This window comes from Diplotaxodon limnothrissa, linkage group LG9 (genome assembly GCF_057381915.1).
Source record: "Diplotaxodon limnothrissa isolate DT_005_m linkage group LG9, D_limnothrissa_male_GT1.1, whole genome shotgun sequence".
NCBI classification, from domain to species: domain Eukaryota; kingdom Metazoa; phylum Chordata; class Actinopteri; order Cichliformes; family Cichlidae; genus Diplotaxodon; species Diplotaxodon limnothrissa.
The window spans coordinates 24,803,398-24,819,886 of NC_140604.1; the positions used below are offsets into that span (position 1 = coordinate 24,803,398).

General features: G+C 40.4%; 1 protein-coding gene across 2 annotated transcripts; it reads left to right on the top strand.

Moving 5' to 3' along the window:
- The first annotated feature begins 2,329 nt into the window (after positions 1–2,329).
- plcd1a (phospholipase C, delta 1a) lies at positions 2,330–16,330 on the top strand. 2 transcript variants are annotated; one of them, XM_085362907.1, is made up of 15 exons: positions 2,330–2,480; positions 5,794–5,952; positions 9,791–10,019; positions 10,104–10,233; positions 10,338–10,566; positions 10,686–10,887; positions 11,231–11,375; positions 11,487–11,639; positions 13,331–13,480; positions 13,572–13,728; positions 13,812–13,928; positions 14,021–14,199; positions 14,758–14,893; positions 14,988–15,137; positions 15,548–16,330. In XM_085362907.1, the coding sequence occupies exons 1-15, from the start codon at positions 2,450–2,452 to the stop codon at positions 15,637–15,639; spliced, it is 2,259 nt and encodes a 752-aa protein (XP_085219033.1). In that variant the 5' UTR covers positions 2,330–2,449; the 3' UTR covers positions 15,640–16,330. The 2 variants fall into 2 exon arrangements, with proteins under 2 accessions (XP_085219033.1, XP_085219032.1); XM_085362906.1 differs by lacking the exon at positions 2,330–2,480 and adding an exon at positions 3,670–3,880.
- The last annotated feature ends 159 nt before the right edge of the window (positions 16,331–16,489 follow it).

The following is a 16,489-nucleotide window of genomic DNA, read 5'->3' on the forward strand; positions in this document are numbered from 1 at the left end:
TGAACAGCTACGCTGAGGTACCCCCGAGGAAGGTACCATCCCTACACACTGCTCCCCGGACGCCTGGTTAGTGGCTGCCCACCGCTTCACTGAGTGAATGGATTAAATGCAGAGAGAGTAATTTCCCCACGGGGATCAATAAAATATACTTCATTATTATTAATATCAGTTCAAAGTTGAGAATATTCAAAGCACAGTACTGTAATTTTCTCAGAAATCATACAGTTCTTTGGGCTGTGAGCCAGAGGAGGAAGAGTGAGGGTGATCCAGAGTAAGAATCCAGTGAAATATTTGCGTCACCTTTAACAGTTTTCCTGTAATAAAAAAACAAACAAACAAACAAACAAAAACCCCACACATAATCAAAAATACAGTGCAGCAATTTTACTTAGTTGGGGATCAGGTCAGGGTGAACAGGAATGTACAGTATAGTGAGAAGATATTGCTTTGGAAATATATTATCAACTCTTACAGGATATATAAACGTGTTTTTTTTTAAATTTTCAATGCATAGTGCAGGAATTAGAAATTAATTTATAATTATATATATCAACTGCTAATACTTCAAAACTTGAAGTTGGATTGAGAGGTAAAATAGTGAAAATGGCAGGAGTTGGCACCCGTACCGTAACATGCGTAAGAAAAGTGCAACAACATTGTGTTTGTGGCTGGGGGTGCGGCTAGCTTGACGGTGACTTTGCATATGAAGGCTCACTTGACCACAGTCCCTTTAGGGGATGCCAGAGCATATTATCTGCCTCCATCTCGCCCTATCCTTAGCATCTTCCTCTGTGACACCTGAACCTGCGTCAGGTGTCAGGTGTCTTCACTACATCCATCTTGTAAACCTGCCCTTTCACTTCTGTTTCAAATCACCCCTGACAATCACTCACTCCACCCTGGCTACATTTTCTTCTCCACCTCTCTTGAGCAATGTCAGTTGCTTTGGATGGCTGACCGAAGCAACTTAAAGTGTGAAGCTCATCATTTTTAAACTCAAAGAGTCTAAGCAGTAGTTTCCAGATGACAGGACTCTTTCAGCGTTTGATAAAGTTGAATGAATTTGATAAAATCCCTCTTATTTTCAGTTGGCTCTGATACAGTGAACAGTCTGAGACAATAAACCACCCGATGAAACCAGATATACCCAAAACACAACAAGCACATACCACACTATCATATTGTCTCTTCTGTACACATGCAATTAGTTTTCCAAGAAACTTCGCAGGAAAAAAAAGCTGTCTGTCATTGTACAACGTGGGAAGATAAAAAACAAACAGGTTTTAGCTGTTTGTGTAATGCAAGCTGCATTTCAAAGCATTAAAGTGTGGGCATGCGTCTGTGTCACTCGAAATAGCTGCTGCACCAAGCAGTGTTATTTAAACACATTTGAAAGTCGTTTGTGTTGAAGAGGCCAACGATTCCAGAACAAAATCTTTCACTGTGTCGATCAGCTCATATGGTGCTCAAGTGGGATTGTCAAAGGGCCAATTGTGAGGCTGGCTTTGTACCTCCTTGTGGTTTGTCAGGCATTTTTTTTTTGCCCACAAGACATGCTCGAACACAAGGGCTCACAGGCCAGAGAAAACAGGGAGACTCTCATAATAAAGCGGCACAAAGAGAGATCTGTCAACAACTAAAAGGAGTCTGTGCAACAAGCAAACACTATTTACCTATGTTTCAAAGCAAAGCATCCACATTAAGTGACACACACACCCAAACCCCCACACACAATTGATCAGGAGCATTCTTGCGTGCACAAGAGATTGACTCTGTGAGAATGAAAATCTGGTCCTGCTTGTTTTTCTTTTTCCACTGCTCAACCTGTTTCTTTAGAGCAGTTCTCATTGTGTGTTGAGGTCAGAAGGCTTTAGAGTGAGATTTCGAGATCAGATGTGTTTTTAAAAAGAAAACCGAAGTGACGATGACATGGAGGTGGTATGCTGTGGAGTAATGACAACACTAACCCTGCACAGTGCAAAGAGGGATAGGCTAAAGCACGAGGGCTTTAAATGGCAGTTCTGTACCAGAATGGGGCAAAACCCTGAATAAATCACATCACACTTTGGGTGCCAGAATGGCACAAATAACGCACAATGGCAATCAGGTCGATGCTGCTACATTATAAAACTATCTGGAGGTTTAAGTTTGACTTTATGAAAGCAAAATTAGTATTTCTTTCCACATGTGTAATTTTCACTGTAAGAAGACATAAGAATATTCACAGTGCTTTACTTGTCCGACCGGTGTTGCAGTGGGTGTGGAATCGAAAGCACGCAAGAGCGTCCCAAGTGGGTTGGCATTCACTGCACACTGTGTGGAGGGCACCGCGGACAGGATTTATTCCTCCACAGGGCAAAAAGACACGTTTTATGTCCAGGATAGCTCCTGTTATTCAGCCCGGGAACTGCTGCACTGCACATGGTGATTTCTATTAGCTGATATAAAAATGGACCTCAATAGCACATCCAGCAAACTTGGTGAGTTGCTCAAAAATCTGTGCATGTGAGCGCACTGATTTAGTCTACTTGCACTAAAAAGCGCACGTTTTTTAATGTGTTTGATTTATCGATTTTGTGCCAGTTGGAGCACTATTAAGCAAGCTTCACCAAACCCATGTTTGTTTTTGATGTTTGAATGAAAGTTGGGTCTGTTTTCTTTTTCTCTCCTCAATAAATAACAACGTCTCCTGTCTAATGTCTAAAATTGAGACAAAAATAACAAATATTAATCAACAGGAGCTTTTAATACTTATACATATATATCATAAAATAAAAAAAGGAGCCAGTGCTTCTAAACAAAAAAACATTGTGGTTTCCTGGTTAGAGAAATGCTTCACAATTTCTCACGTTCCTTGGTTGCTTTCTGTTGGTTTTCTTTCAACGCACATTTGCCATCCAAAACAGTGAGGTGGGCTCCTGGTTTTGGCATCGTGACATGTTTCTGTTACCACGACAATGACACGTTTCATCGAGCTGAACGAATAATATTGAAGGTATTGCAGGTGTTACGTTTCATCTAATTTTCCACTTTGCTTTCTAACCACACCCAGAGATCGTTGATCAGGTAGCACAGGTTTTTATCGATGAGCTGCAGTTCTTACACATCCTTGTGGATATTAAAACATCCCTCGCTCTTTAAATATCCTATTTAAATTTGCAATTTTTTAAACTACAGGCCAATCCGCTTTTCCCTTACGATGGCGCTGTTTCACATCTCATTACTAAAATGGTTATTACGTAAATATTCATAAACGTATAGATATATAACAATTCTTTTATTTGTGTTTGGAAGCAGCTACAGCAGCCCGTCAAGACATGAAAATAGTGATGTGTAAAACGCGTACTGCTTTTTTTTTTACATAGAAATTTATTTAAAGGCATATTGTAACCTTTTACCTCTGTATAAGCAACCGCAAAATTCTTCTTTAAGCGCACAAGACCTTTTATTATTGCAGACAAACCTCACTCTGTGAGAGTGATGGCCCACTTAAGCCAGTCAGATGTGTTTCCGACCATTAGAAGTTTTTAAAAAGTTTATCACTAAGATTACAGGTTAGATGAGAGCAGACTCACACCCTCATAGCGCTGAACGGTTCCTTCAGAGTGTGCAAACAAGGACAGGTAAGCAAAGTTACTGCAGCTCTAACACAGAAACAGATTATTTTTGGGACCCGCCCCATGAGGGGAGATCTACGTGTTGCTTCTCTTTAACGCCGAGCATCGACCCGACCGGCCAGTCTCTTTATCCCACCGGGATAAACAAGAAAGTTTATCCGAGATGTCTTGTTTTCATAAACGGCCAAAAAGGACAAAATCCGAGGAACAAGCATTTCTGGAACACCTGAAAAAAGTTGCGAAGGAGAACGGAAAACGCCTGGGTGAGTCCTCCAAAGGTGCAAACGCGCTTGAGACGCCTTCGACTGTTTTGCCAACATTGGCAGGCGCGTGCGCGTAATGTTTGGATAACATGGATTTTGCGAAACTTTATATCTTCAAACAAGAGAAAAAAAAATATCACCAATCACGTGCAGCCTTGGACGATAAATGTTTCTGTCGTGACGTTGAGAATAAACATAAGGTTTGTGTTTTGATCCGTGCACTCTAACGCTTTATGGTAGCTTCCTCGTTGCCTGGAGCGGTAAATTCTTTGACGTTAGGGAAGTTGCAGCGTAAGGGTCTGTGTGATGGAGCTGAAAACGAGGTGACAAATGACACTACAGACACAGGATGTGCTAAACTTCAATAAGACTTCATGAGCTGAGGGGAAAACCTCTGCGGTGTTCGATTCTCGGGTTTCTGTCTCTTATTGTTTCCCCTTCTAGACAGCATAGTTTCCTGGGTATTAGTCATCTGCACAGAGGAGGGCAGCACAGTATTTATATCTAAATTTCTTTCCATTTTATTGTGTCATTTATAACACAGTCGTAATCTAACAACACTGCATTCCTGTTAAGCAATTAAAAACCATGTCCTACACGTGTTTTTGTAGGAAAATATAATTGTTTGAAATAGTCACATTCCCTACTCAGGTCACATGACATTGTACTGTGTGGGAATGGTTTTCCAATGTGACAAAGACTCACTTTTTGATCGTCAAACTAGTCTTTTTATTTATGGCACGGGGGTTGTTTGGCATCCAAACATATGACGTGAACTTGTGCCATCACGCCTCCCTCTCACTTCACAGTTCTTGGAATTTTCTTGTGCTAGCTTGTGTAATTGGGTGCACACAGTAAAGAGCTCTTCCCATCTGAAACTGATTAGTTCGCTTAAAAAAAATGCAAACAGAGAAGTTTGATGCGTAAGGAACATGTCAGCGCCTGCTTTCGTAACATGAAGCTGTTGGATGACTGAAAGCAGGCTGCTCTTCTTCACAGTGAAGTAGATCACAAGAAAAGAGGCTTGACAAACACGTAGAAGGTGCTCAGAGCAAAGCCTCCAACAGAAAGCCTGACTGGGCAGGGGTGGTGCAGCGCTGGCCAGTCCTCCTCCCTGGCTGCAGAGAGGCCAGAGACTCATAAACAGCCTCTGTGGGCTTGTGGTGTGATCTGGGCGAAAAAGAAATGTCTGTTATGCTGCGATCCTGCCCACAGCCATAAAAACACTCCCTTCTGAGTCGTATTTAACGTGTTATCCTCAAATGCCCTTTGTTTACTTAGAAAGTGTTGCATATTCTCAGTCTCAGTTAGAGAGAATTTTATAATTCATAAAGCTGTGTGAAACAAACACTTTTACACTGATAAACGCCAGCACTGATTAACAAATATGCTTTGAGTCATTCATTCGGATGATAGCACACACCCTTCCCAGAATGCAACACTCAGAAAATTGCTGCACCTGAATGATAGGCTATTGTCTCTACTTGTCTGAAATGTTGTGATACACTGCACTGTACTACAGTACGACAGGTGTGCTGGGGATAAAAAAGACACAGGACTGCACATAGCTTAGATTTTATTCTAGATATAGATGGTTCCAAAATTCTTTGTTGGTTCTCGTGTATGACAGCCATACAGGACCTATAAATTAATTTAAGGTGTAACTAATAATGCTTATCTTCATTTTCTGTCACATATACTGTTAAACTGGTGCATCCTCATATTAAACATGGCTAAAATTGCAAGTATTGATAGGATATTGATCAGTTTTATTTAGAACATTTATTTACTTCTCCTATTAATGCTCAGTTTATTGCAATATCTAACCAAGTGTTTCCTGGAACTTCATGTATATTTTAAAATACAGAAGGCAGAAACTTGCGTGACTGCTCCTTTTGTCCTCACACCCGCAGGTTTGGAGGGAGATTCAGATCTCCAGTTCTTGTTGTTGGGAGGAAAACTGGTCAAGGTTCGCTCAAAATCCTGGAAGCATGGCCGCTACTTCAAACTGGAGGAAGACTGCCAGACCTTTTCGCATGAGTCGAAAAAAGCATTCAAGCAAAACCACACCTGTGAGTGTAACCTCTGTGCCTACTTTATTATATATGTTTGTATATTTACATGCCCAGCGTTCCATCCAGCCAGCCATTGTCTTCCACATATCCCGGACAGGCCTCCAGTCTGTTGCAGGTCCATGTACAAGTTCTGTGTTCCATTTAAATTATTTTAGTCTGATGAGAACATCTACCTTTTTGACCCGCAGACCGCTCTTCTATTATTCTGTCTGCTAAGAGCTCTCCTTTCAGATCTTAACAAAAGCGTATTCTCTTACAGCACACACACACACAAGCACACCCTCATATGACAATAGTAGTGAATATGTGTGAAAACAGCTCCATGCTGATAGGTACTGTGGTGTGGCGAAAGCTGGACTGGGAAATACTAGTGTGACTCCCAGCTGTATGTTTGTCTGTGTGTGTTAGAGAGACTATTTTCCTTAGGTTTTCGGTTCAGTGAGCCACTGTCTGGCTGTGAATGTACAGCATGTGTGCATCCACTGGGACTCAGGTAGCTCAGGTTTCCAAGCTCACCTCTGCCCTGCACTTGAGCCTTGAACAAACACTGAGAATAATGACTCTAATATTCTCTTTACAAACACGATGCTTTCTAACGTTACCGAGCTTTCTTACAGATGGGCCTACACAGGAATTTCTTTGTTTACGGAAATAAGCTGCTATTTTATTGCTTTCCTGTGGGCTCCAGCTGCATTTACCAGTCAGCTCTAAAGCGCTTTGATTAAAATAGAGGAGATTGTGGGAGGACAGCATGTATTGTTTGTTTTTTTTTTACCATATTTTTCATGAGAGCATCTGCTGCTGTGCTTTACTCAAGTCAAATTTGTCAGCTTGAAAAGCTGGCTTAGCCTACTTATGTCACTGACAGCATAGCTTAGTTTGGGCAATTTAACGAGGTTTTAATCCATCCACTGATCCACTCAATAACTGATCCATTAATCTATCAATCGATTATTTTGTGCGTATCCTTCCTCCTAGGGGAGCTTTCCCAGGCCAGATGAGATATATAATCGCTCTAGTGGATTCTGGGTTCCACCCTGGGTTTTCCTTCCAGTTGGGAAAGCCTGGAAAACCTCCAAAGCAAACTGCCCATGAGACATCCTAATTAGATGCCCAAACTGGTATTTAACAGCTGTACTCAAAGCTCCCTCTGGATGTTCAAGGTCCTTACTCTTTCTAATGTGGATTCCAGCCACCCTAAGAAGGACACTCATTGTATTATGACCTTTTTCTAATAATTACAGGTGAGCACTGGAACATAGAGTGACTGTCATTCAAAGTTGTTCTTTTTGTTTTGTTTGTTCGCTCACTGGCATGGCTATCTAACCCTTAACTCAAACTTCCCTTTGAGGAAAAGACTGTTAGAAACAACAGAGTGAACTTTCGTCAGGCCATCACAAAACTCTCTTTGTGTAAACATTTCATGTGGTATTCGAACAATGTCTGCGTGACACGGATAACACGACTTGGACATTGTGGCAAGTCTCTCCAGATGGGATTCCCTGAAATTGGTCCAAATTCACAACCTCTGTTTTGTTGGAGATAATGTGCATGCACAGATCAACCAAACACTCCCTTTTCTGCTGAGTGCTTTTAAGGTATTTTAGTCATCCAGCAATCAGCTGAGGCAGGGCTTGGAAAACATGGGTGTGTTTCACTCCACTGCCCCCTCAATGTGTTGTTTTTGTTTTTACCTATTTTGAACTTTAGATTCCTTTAAAGTAGAATGAAGGAATCTAAATCTCTAACTTTGGGATGCAGGGAGTAGATGTGGAGTGATTGTGGCCCAGCCATAATATATGGCCTCATGGCTAAGCCTGGAGTCTTTTGCTGTTTTGTTACAAGGGCCTGTGCTGCTGTGTAGTGCAATGACATCACACGCGGCAGTGCATGCTCTTCCGTACATTAAGGCCAGCTCTATTGCACAACAATAGAGCTGGCCTCCGATGCATTGGCTGCATCAGTGTGCAGTGACCTTTTGTGTATGTATGTTGTCTTTGTATGGGTGATATAGATAAACATTTTAGTCCGAGACACTTTGATTGTATGGGTGCATGTGTTTGAAAAGAGGTTCAGGAGAGGTCAGATTGTGTAAAAATGTTTTAAAGTGCAGTAAAGTCAAAATCAAATCTGGAATGGGTTTGTGTTGCAAAAGAACTCAGGTTTACAGGAGATAACAACAAAATGTTGGAGAACCCATCTGTTAGGCCTAAAAACAACTCTTAAACATTAAGACTGTTTGGGTAAAATGGCTCAATCTGGTTTATTATAAACATGATTTAGTAGTACGTTTGACAGCAGGACATTCATGAAGACTTGCTGTTGCAATGTTGTAAATAGTCTATTACAGATTAATCTGCATACATCAATTTTTTTCATCCTAGCAAGTATTTAAAGGATTATCTGTAATGAAATTATTGCCCAACTCAACTTGGTTGACCATTTTAGCGTCTTTTACCTAATTTTTTGCTTTTATGGCCTCAAGAGTCAAGAGCTCTGTTTTCAGCAGGATTCGTCTGTTTCCACTGAAAAGCTCTGATAAGTCAACTGTTTACACACTGTCTAGTACCAAAAAAAGATAGTGACTAGCTCGTGAACATGGTGCAGCATTTAGCTGCTGTCAAGAGTTTGTGAAGGCCATTGGCTAAGGCTTTATAGTGATCTAAAATACAACAAAAATGTTATGCTAATTTTGATGTCCTGTAAATAGACAATGCTTGCTAAAAAAGCAACGGTAGCTCTTTCTTGGTACCACATTATGCATTTTTTACACACATAAATTATCAAAAAGTCAGCCTTTGATTCATAAATGTTGTCGGGGTCCCACCAGTGCATGCAGAAAGTTGCCTGGAAGACGTAAGTTTTGTGCTACAGATTTGTGAGTGAAGGCAACAGATGTGGCGTGCTGAGACAAAAGCCTTCCTGTAGATAAGATAGAAAAACAGTTTCAGTTGTAACCACTGGGACAAAAAAGTCGGCCGCCACAAGATATGGACTTATCTTAGGAAAGATTGTGTGTCAAGGGATAATAATGGCTGAATGCTACCATCCCGATAGCTGTTGTTAATGCCAGAAATAAAAGACGTTACATTTTAGACAACATAGCAGTTAATAATGAATATATTAAAATAATCACAATTTGCTTTTTATGATATAGATTAGAGGTGTCATACCTGAATTTTTAAAAATATTTTGCTTTTTCACTTTTCCTCAGGTCACTCCTTGTACACGATGATTGTTTTCAAATAACTTTTCCCAACAAGCTACTAGCTAAAAACCTGGCATGGTGTGCAGTGTGTCCTTAAAAAATTTGAGGAATTGGAGCAGTTCGAGCAGTGACTTTGAGGATCTTGTTAAAATTAATTATGCATGGAGAAAAGTACAGTGAGATTTTAACCCACCGTGCAATACCTAAAAAACTATCTACTGCAGATGAAAAGTGTCCAAAAAGCATGTTATTAAGAAAGAGGAAAAAATTTTGTTTGGAGCTGCATTTCAGCCAGTGGTCATGTCAGATTTTGATCTGCAAAGCATCTGAATGGCAATGGCTTCATTTGTTGTTATCATGGCAGTGATCCCAAACACTTTGCCAATCTATTAAAGCATACCTGGATAGAAAATAACAAACTGGAACACTAACAGTCATGGATTGGTCTCTCCAGAGCAACATTCTCCTCAACATTACTGAAGCAGTGTGGGATCGTCTTGATAGAGGCTGTATTGAAGAATACAGATGGGCTTACCAAATATTGACTTTGAGGCTATTAAAACACTAACCTTCAGTGATTTCTCAGGGCCACACTTTCTAACAAACACCCCTTCGCTCTCCAAACAGTCTCCATTGATGACATTGAATCGGTTCGAAAGGGCCGCCACTCTGAGGGCCTTAAAAAATACACCGATGCCAGCGTTGAAGACCTCTGCTTCTCCATCATCTTCAAGGGGCGCAAGAAGAATCTCGACCTGATGGCAGAATCTCCGGAAGATGTAAATAAGTGGGTCAGCAGCCTGGAGAAGATCATCAACAACATGCACAACCTCAGTAACCAGAAGAAGAGCGAACAGTATCCTTAGCAAACTCCTAAATAGAGAAATGTGTTTGCATGTTTTTGTGCGTAATACATCAAATCCTTACATCTGAATGCCAGCTGGATATTCAGCTGCATACGTAAGGCTGACAAGAATGGCGACAACATGATGACACTAAAGGAGGTGAAACACTTCTTGAGGCAGATCAATGTTGAGGTTGATGATTCTTACGCAGCGGACCTTTTTAAGGTGAGACCTTGTCAAAAAATTACAAAATATATCTTTGAAATTCACTGTTAATCTTTCATAAAATGTTAGATCTGGTTAAATAATTCACTGATTGTGTTGCACAGAAATGTGACACATCCAATTCAGACACCCTGGAAGGCGAAGAGATCAAGCAATTCTACGAGATGCTGACACGCCGTGAGGAGATTGATATCATTTATGGGAAATATGCTCAAACAGAGGGTCAGATGAGCGACAGAGACCTGCTGAACTTTCTGCTGAACGAGCAGCGGGAGCAGGCGACTGCAGAGGACGCCCACAGGCTGATTGAGAAATATGAAGTGGATAAAACAGGTAGACTTACTCTGGACACCAGGGAATGATAAAATTATAGTAACCATATTATTAAAGCTTTAACTCAACTGTGTTATACACAATTTTCCACTCAACACTTTCATCCATTTGTGTCACAGCAAAGCAGAACAATTGCATGACCAAAGATGGCTTCCTGATGTACCTGCAGCAGGACGACGGCTGTATTTTGAACCCAGCCCACAGATCTGTGTATCAGGACATGAACCAGCCCCTCAACCATTACTACATCTCCTCCTCACACAACACATACCTGATGGCAGACCAACTCAAAGGGCCAAGCAGCACAGAAGCCTACATAAAGTAAATTTTGCAGAATTACTTTTATACTGACAGCATTAAACAAAGGTGAAATAGAAGCATGGAATAAATGTGCTACTTTGGATAGATGTTTTTTATCATATTAATGGCTTATCTTTTAAAAATATGCATCAGCCTCCAGGTAGACTGAACTGAAGTTCTGCCATGCCTGTTTTAGACCACCCTAGTAGTTCCTAGGCCTTTATAAAATACTGTTTTGGGATCCAGGAGTTTTTGGTGGAACAGAAGTCACAGCGCAGGAATCTCTCTATTTTCACAGGCAAAGTTCATGAGTTTCAGGGATGTAAAATCACTAATTGGTCATGAATGTTTTCTTTGCTTGCAGAGCGCTGATGAAGAGTTGCCGATGCGTGGAGCTGGACTGTTGGGACGGGGCTAATGGAGAACCTGTTATTTACCATGGCCATACGCTCACATCCAAAGTGCTCTTCAAAGATGTTATCAAAGCCATCAAAGACTACGCCTTCAAAGTACGTGAGATATTCACTGACTTTGGATGTTTTACTCTTTCCTCGCCTTAACACATTAGAAACTGGAAAAGGTCTGAAGTTCACCTTCACATTGTTCCCTTTGTTTTCCAGACTTCCCAGTACCCAGTGATTCTGTCTCTGGAGAACCATTGTACAGTTGAGCAACAGAAGCTTATGGCCCGTCATTTGGTCTTCTTCCTGGGTGACGCTCTGGTCAAAAAGCCTCTGGGTGACACCATGCCAACTAACTTCCCATCACCTGAGGTGTGGAACCCATTATCTGTATTCACTGACATACGATATATCATCTTGGGATCCTTACCCTAATAAAAAAAAATCACCAAAGGAAGACCACCCCTTAACATTTTCATTCCTAACACGCTACTGTGCCAGATTTCTCACTTTGCTGTTTTCCTTAACGTGACCCAAGTTTTGTTTAGGAAACAAAGCTAATGTGATACAAGACATCATCGATCTATAGCCTCAGATAAAGCTTGTTTCACTTTGCGCCTACTGAGTAGCTAATGATTTGCTGTAACAGCTGAGTGAGTGTGTTTGAGACAACACCTTGTTTGATAACAGAGACTTCTAGTGAACAGAATTTAGTCTCCAAATACAATACAATACAATACAATAATAAATGCTAGAAACAGATTTACATGTCATACATGAAATAAGTGTTGATCACCTACAACCCAGCCACAATGCTGATTCCCACTGACTGGGTTCTTATGTGTATAGAGCTCATCTGTCCACAGAAACAATTTTTTTCCATTCCAACCTCTCCACAGGAGAAATGGTGAATATGATCTAGAGAACACCATCCCCACAGTCAAGCACGGAGGTGGAAGCTTTATGCTTGGGGCTGTTTTTCTGCTAAGGGTACAGAATGACTTCACTTCACTGAGGGGCCAATGGACAGAGCCATATATCATTAAATCTTGGATGACAACCTCCTTCCCTGAATATTTATTAAAAAATATATATAAGGATGGGTCTTCCGGCATGACCCAGCATTCAAATCAGTGACCAAAACCATTATGTCAAGGCAACAAATAAGTGGCTAAAGAATAAGCACATTAGCTCACGGAGAGGCCTACCCAGTCTCCAGACCTCAGTCCTTCAGAAAAGCTGGAGAGGGAGCTGAAAGTTTGAGTTGCCAAAAAGCTAAAATTTCAGGTAAGAAAATCCCCAAAAGTGGGCGTAGGGTTTTCAGTGCGAGAAACGTTTTGTCACTCATTGGGAGTGGGAGACAAGAAAATCCAGATAACCAAAATAAACTTTTTGGGAAGAAAGCTAAAAGATTTAGAGCGTGTTTGTAAAGATGAATGCCAAAACCCCTGCTGAGATATGTGCAAACCTGGTGACCAACTACAAGAACCTAAGTACTAAGTCATGTTTTGGTTGAGGATAAAAAGGGATTAAAAACATCCCTCAATGACGGCTGAATCAGTTTCTAACTTCTGCTTATTGTACTTTTTCTGGATTTTTTAAATAACAGTCTGTCCCTTTCCATTAAAAGGAAACTAGCATAAAGATTACAGATTGTTCATTTCCTTGTAAGTACGCAAACTTACAAATTCGGCAGGGGTCTCAAATCATTATTTCCCCCACTTTTATGTGTTACTTTGGGAATTTGCTGCAAAATGATTGGAAGACCTTGACAACTGAAAAAGACAAGAAATAGAGAGAGAGAGAGGAAATAATTTTTTTTAAAAATTCAGCTCCCATGAAGTGGATGCCTGTGGCATTTTCAGCCTCAACACAAATTTAAGTTATGCTTTAGTCTGTTGGCTGTTTGGAGGGTGACTATCAGGAACGCAGTCTCTGTTGTCACAGTTAAATGTGTGCCTGTCTATATTAAGCAAAGCAACTTTGATTTCCAAAGCACAGCACCGTGTGTACCTTAAGTGTTAGAAATGACACAACAAAACACATTTTGTGTCTCTTTGTAGGCACTTAAGGGAAAGTTCCTCATCAAGGGAAAACGACTGAACAAACTGGATTCGATCTTCACCAATAACAACGTGATAGAGGATGGCACCGTGTCTGAGGAGGACGAAGCTGCAGAGTGTAAGGAGAATAGCCAGAAAGAAAAACCAAAGGTGTGCCAAAGGCTCTTTACTCATTTGCAAGAAATTGAAATAACAATTTTCAGTTTCAGATTTCACGTTTGTCTCTCTGTTCTTGTTTCAGAAATCAAATATCAAACTCGACAAAGAGCTCTCAGACATCGTCATCTACTGTAAGAGCGTGCACTTTAACAGCTTTGAACACGCCAGAGAAAACCAGGCCTTCTATGAAATGTCGTCCTTCAAGGAGAGTAAAGCATTCAACCTGGCTGAGACCTCAGGTAAACGCACGCTGCATTAACTGTCTTTATTGCCATGCTAGAACTCACAGTTTAAAAAAAACATCTGCTTTAACTTGTTGTAGCTACTGCCTTCATGCACCACAACATGGACAAACTCAGCAGGATCTACCCTGCTGGCTCCAGAACCGACTCCTCCAACTATAATCCGGTGCCCATGTGGAACGTTGGCTGCCAGATAGGTGTGCTCCAATACGCAGCAAGCAAACTAACGTAAACCAATTAAAACTAATGAAACAGTTTGACGCTTTTTCCTCTTTGATTTGGTTTTTAGTGGCGTTGAACTTCCAGACTAACTCCAAGGAGATGCACTTAAACCAGGGACGGTTTCTGATGAACGGCTTCTGCGGCTACATCCTGAAACCTGAATTTCAGAGAAACCTGTCCTCTCAGTTTAACCCCAACGCACTTACCGAAGGGTCGTGGCTGAAGAAGAAGATCTTTCATGTCATGGTGGGAGTTTTTTCAAGAAAGATAAGCCTATATTAGAGGTTAACAATGTCCTGTGGAATTTCCTTTTAAAAGAAAACAAAGTTCACAAAGTTTACAGTATGTGTAGTGTCAACTTGCTAATGAGCTTTAATCATTTCCCCTAGCTCTGGCCTAGAAGTTTGAATCCTTTTATCTTTGTTTGCCAGCTTGCAGCTATTTAAAGGAATTTTAACACAATCATTGGCTGAATAGTTACTGACATAGCCTATCTTGAAAAGAGGAGCTACTTTTAATGTTTTTTAATCCTCAAGTCCTTTTATTACATTTTGTATTATTAGTTATGATCTGCACAGTAGCTAGTAGCACTTAAAATAAAGAAAGTGGATTTTTAGCCTTTTTTAACAACTGATTATGCCACCACTTGATAAACAGATTAATCATCATGCTGGTGGTGAAAGCATCGAAGCGTGCTGTGGAAGCTGGACATCATGCTGTAGATATCTAATCAAATCTGAACGTAGACTGTAGTTGGACTGTCACGTGATCGCGTCTGTGCATTTTTGTCTCACAATTCAACAGGTGATCTCAGCTCAGCAGTTGCCTAAAATCAACAAGGAAAAGCAAAAATCCATTGTAGACCCTCTGGTGAAGGTGGAGATCCATGGTGTCCAGGCAGACAATGCCAGCAAGGAAACACATCACATTGAAAATAATGGTGAGCGTTATATGTGCAAGTATAGCATAAGTGCACTTACTTGTCAAACACTTTTTCAAAGAATTTAGAAAAACACAGATATTCGTCCTTGCAGGATTCAACCCTATGTGGAATAAGAAATTCCAGTTTGACATCAGTGTGCCAGAGCTGGCCTTGGTGCGATTTCTGTTGGAGGACCACGACACAGCATCGCAGAACGATTTTATCGGGCAGTACTGTCTGCCACTCACCAGCGTACAGAACGGTAAGAAAGCTCACAGATTTGATGAAGCTAACACGATGAAGCAACGCGACACCAAATCAGAGTTAGCAACAATCTAATTTTCGAAGAGGCCGATGACTGAAATGGTCTGTGCGGTAATTAAAATATGGAAGTGTTAAGACAGTATCCTCTCTTTTCAGTGCTCGCTCACAGCTTTGACTTTCTTTGTGCACTATTATCACATTATTATCTTCTTTAGTTCCACTTTAAACATACTTTTTCTCCCTTATTTAATTCTTCTGTGTGGACCGCAACAAAACAGAAATTAAACAGATACAAATTCATGTAAATCATAGCTCAAGTGATTGTTTTGCATCTTTTTTTTGTGCTACGCTTTATGAACCAGCTTCTCATTTTGCTGACAAAGCTCACGCTCACTTCCTGTTTTCCAGGATATCGCCATGTCCCGGTGCTCAACAAGAGAGGGGACAACATTTCTTCTGCCAGTCTGTTTGTGCACCTCATGCTCCTGGATGCCCCGTAGGCCTGTTTGCAAAAAGAAAACCAAACCAACTTCACGTCTTTTGTAAATTCTAATGGAATTTAAAACCCAGATTTTAAAGCTAAATAACTTGACTCTAGTTTTCGTTTTGTTTTTTTACATACCACAGCTGCTGACTCACAAGTGTCTGACACTTTTAGGTCATTGTATAATTTTAGCTTTTTAAAAGCCGGTTTGGTGGAGAGCCTTTAAAGTGACAAAGAAAGAATGAAGTGAATGAGAGGAAAAGTAGCCAACTATATTCACCATTCTCTGGAGAAGTTTAATTAATGTGCATTATTATGTGAGTTTTGTGTGAATCCCACCTGAAATATACTAGATTCTCAGCAGCTTTACGGGATAGTCTTATGAGACTTGATTTAAACTTTGTCCATCTTGATGCCATAAGAGTGATAATGACAATGTTGATAGCAAGTGACATAGTGTGTCTGTGTGCTTCTGTCCTTTCATTATGAATGCATTATAAATGCTCCCAGCATTGTATATAGAAGATTTTCAAGATGGTGCCTGAAACAAGTTCTAATATTTTGTGTCATGGTTTATTTGTGTCTTCCATTGCTCTACAGCATTTTTACAGTTCACACATTTTTGCACTAGCTCTTGAATTAAACCACTCCCCGAATCCCCGGTCAATGGTTTTCTGTTTATTCACTGCATTTGTGATTCAGATAAAATGCTAGCAAAACATCATCTCAGTATGATCTACATGAAATGAAAAAAATATATACAGATAAATATAAAGCAGAATAATTAAAAAAATAATCTTAGAAATGTCAGTCACGTCCTTTAAATTATTACAAGTTACATTCATGGTCATAATCATAAATACCAT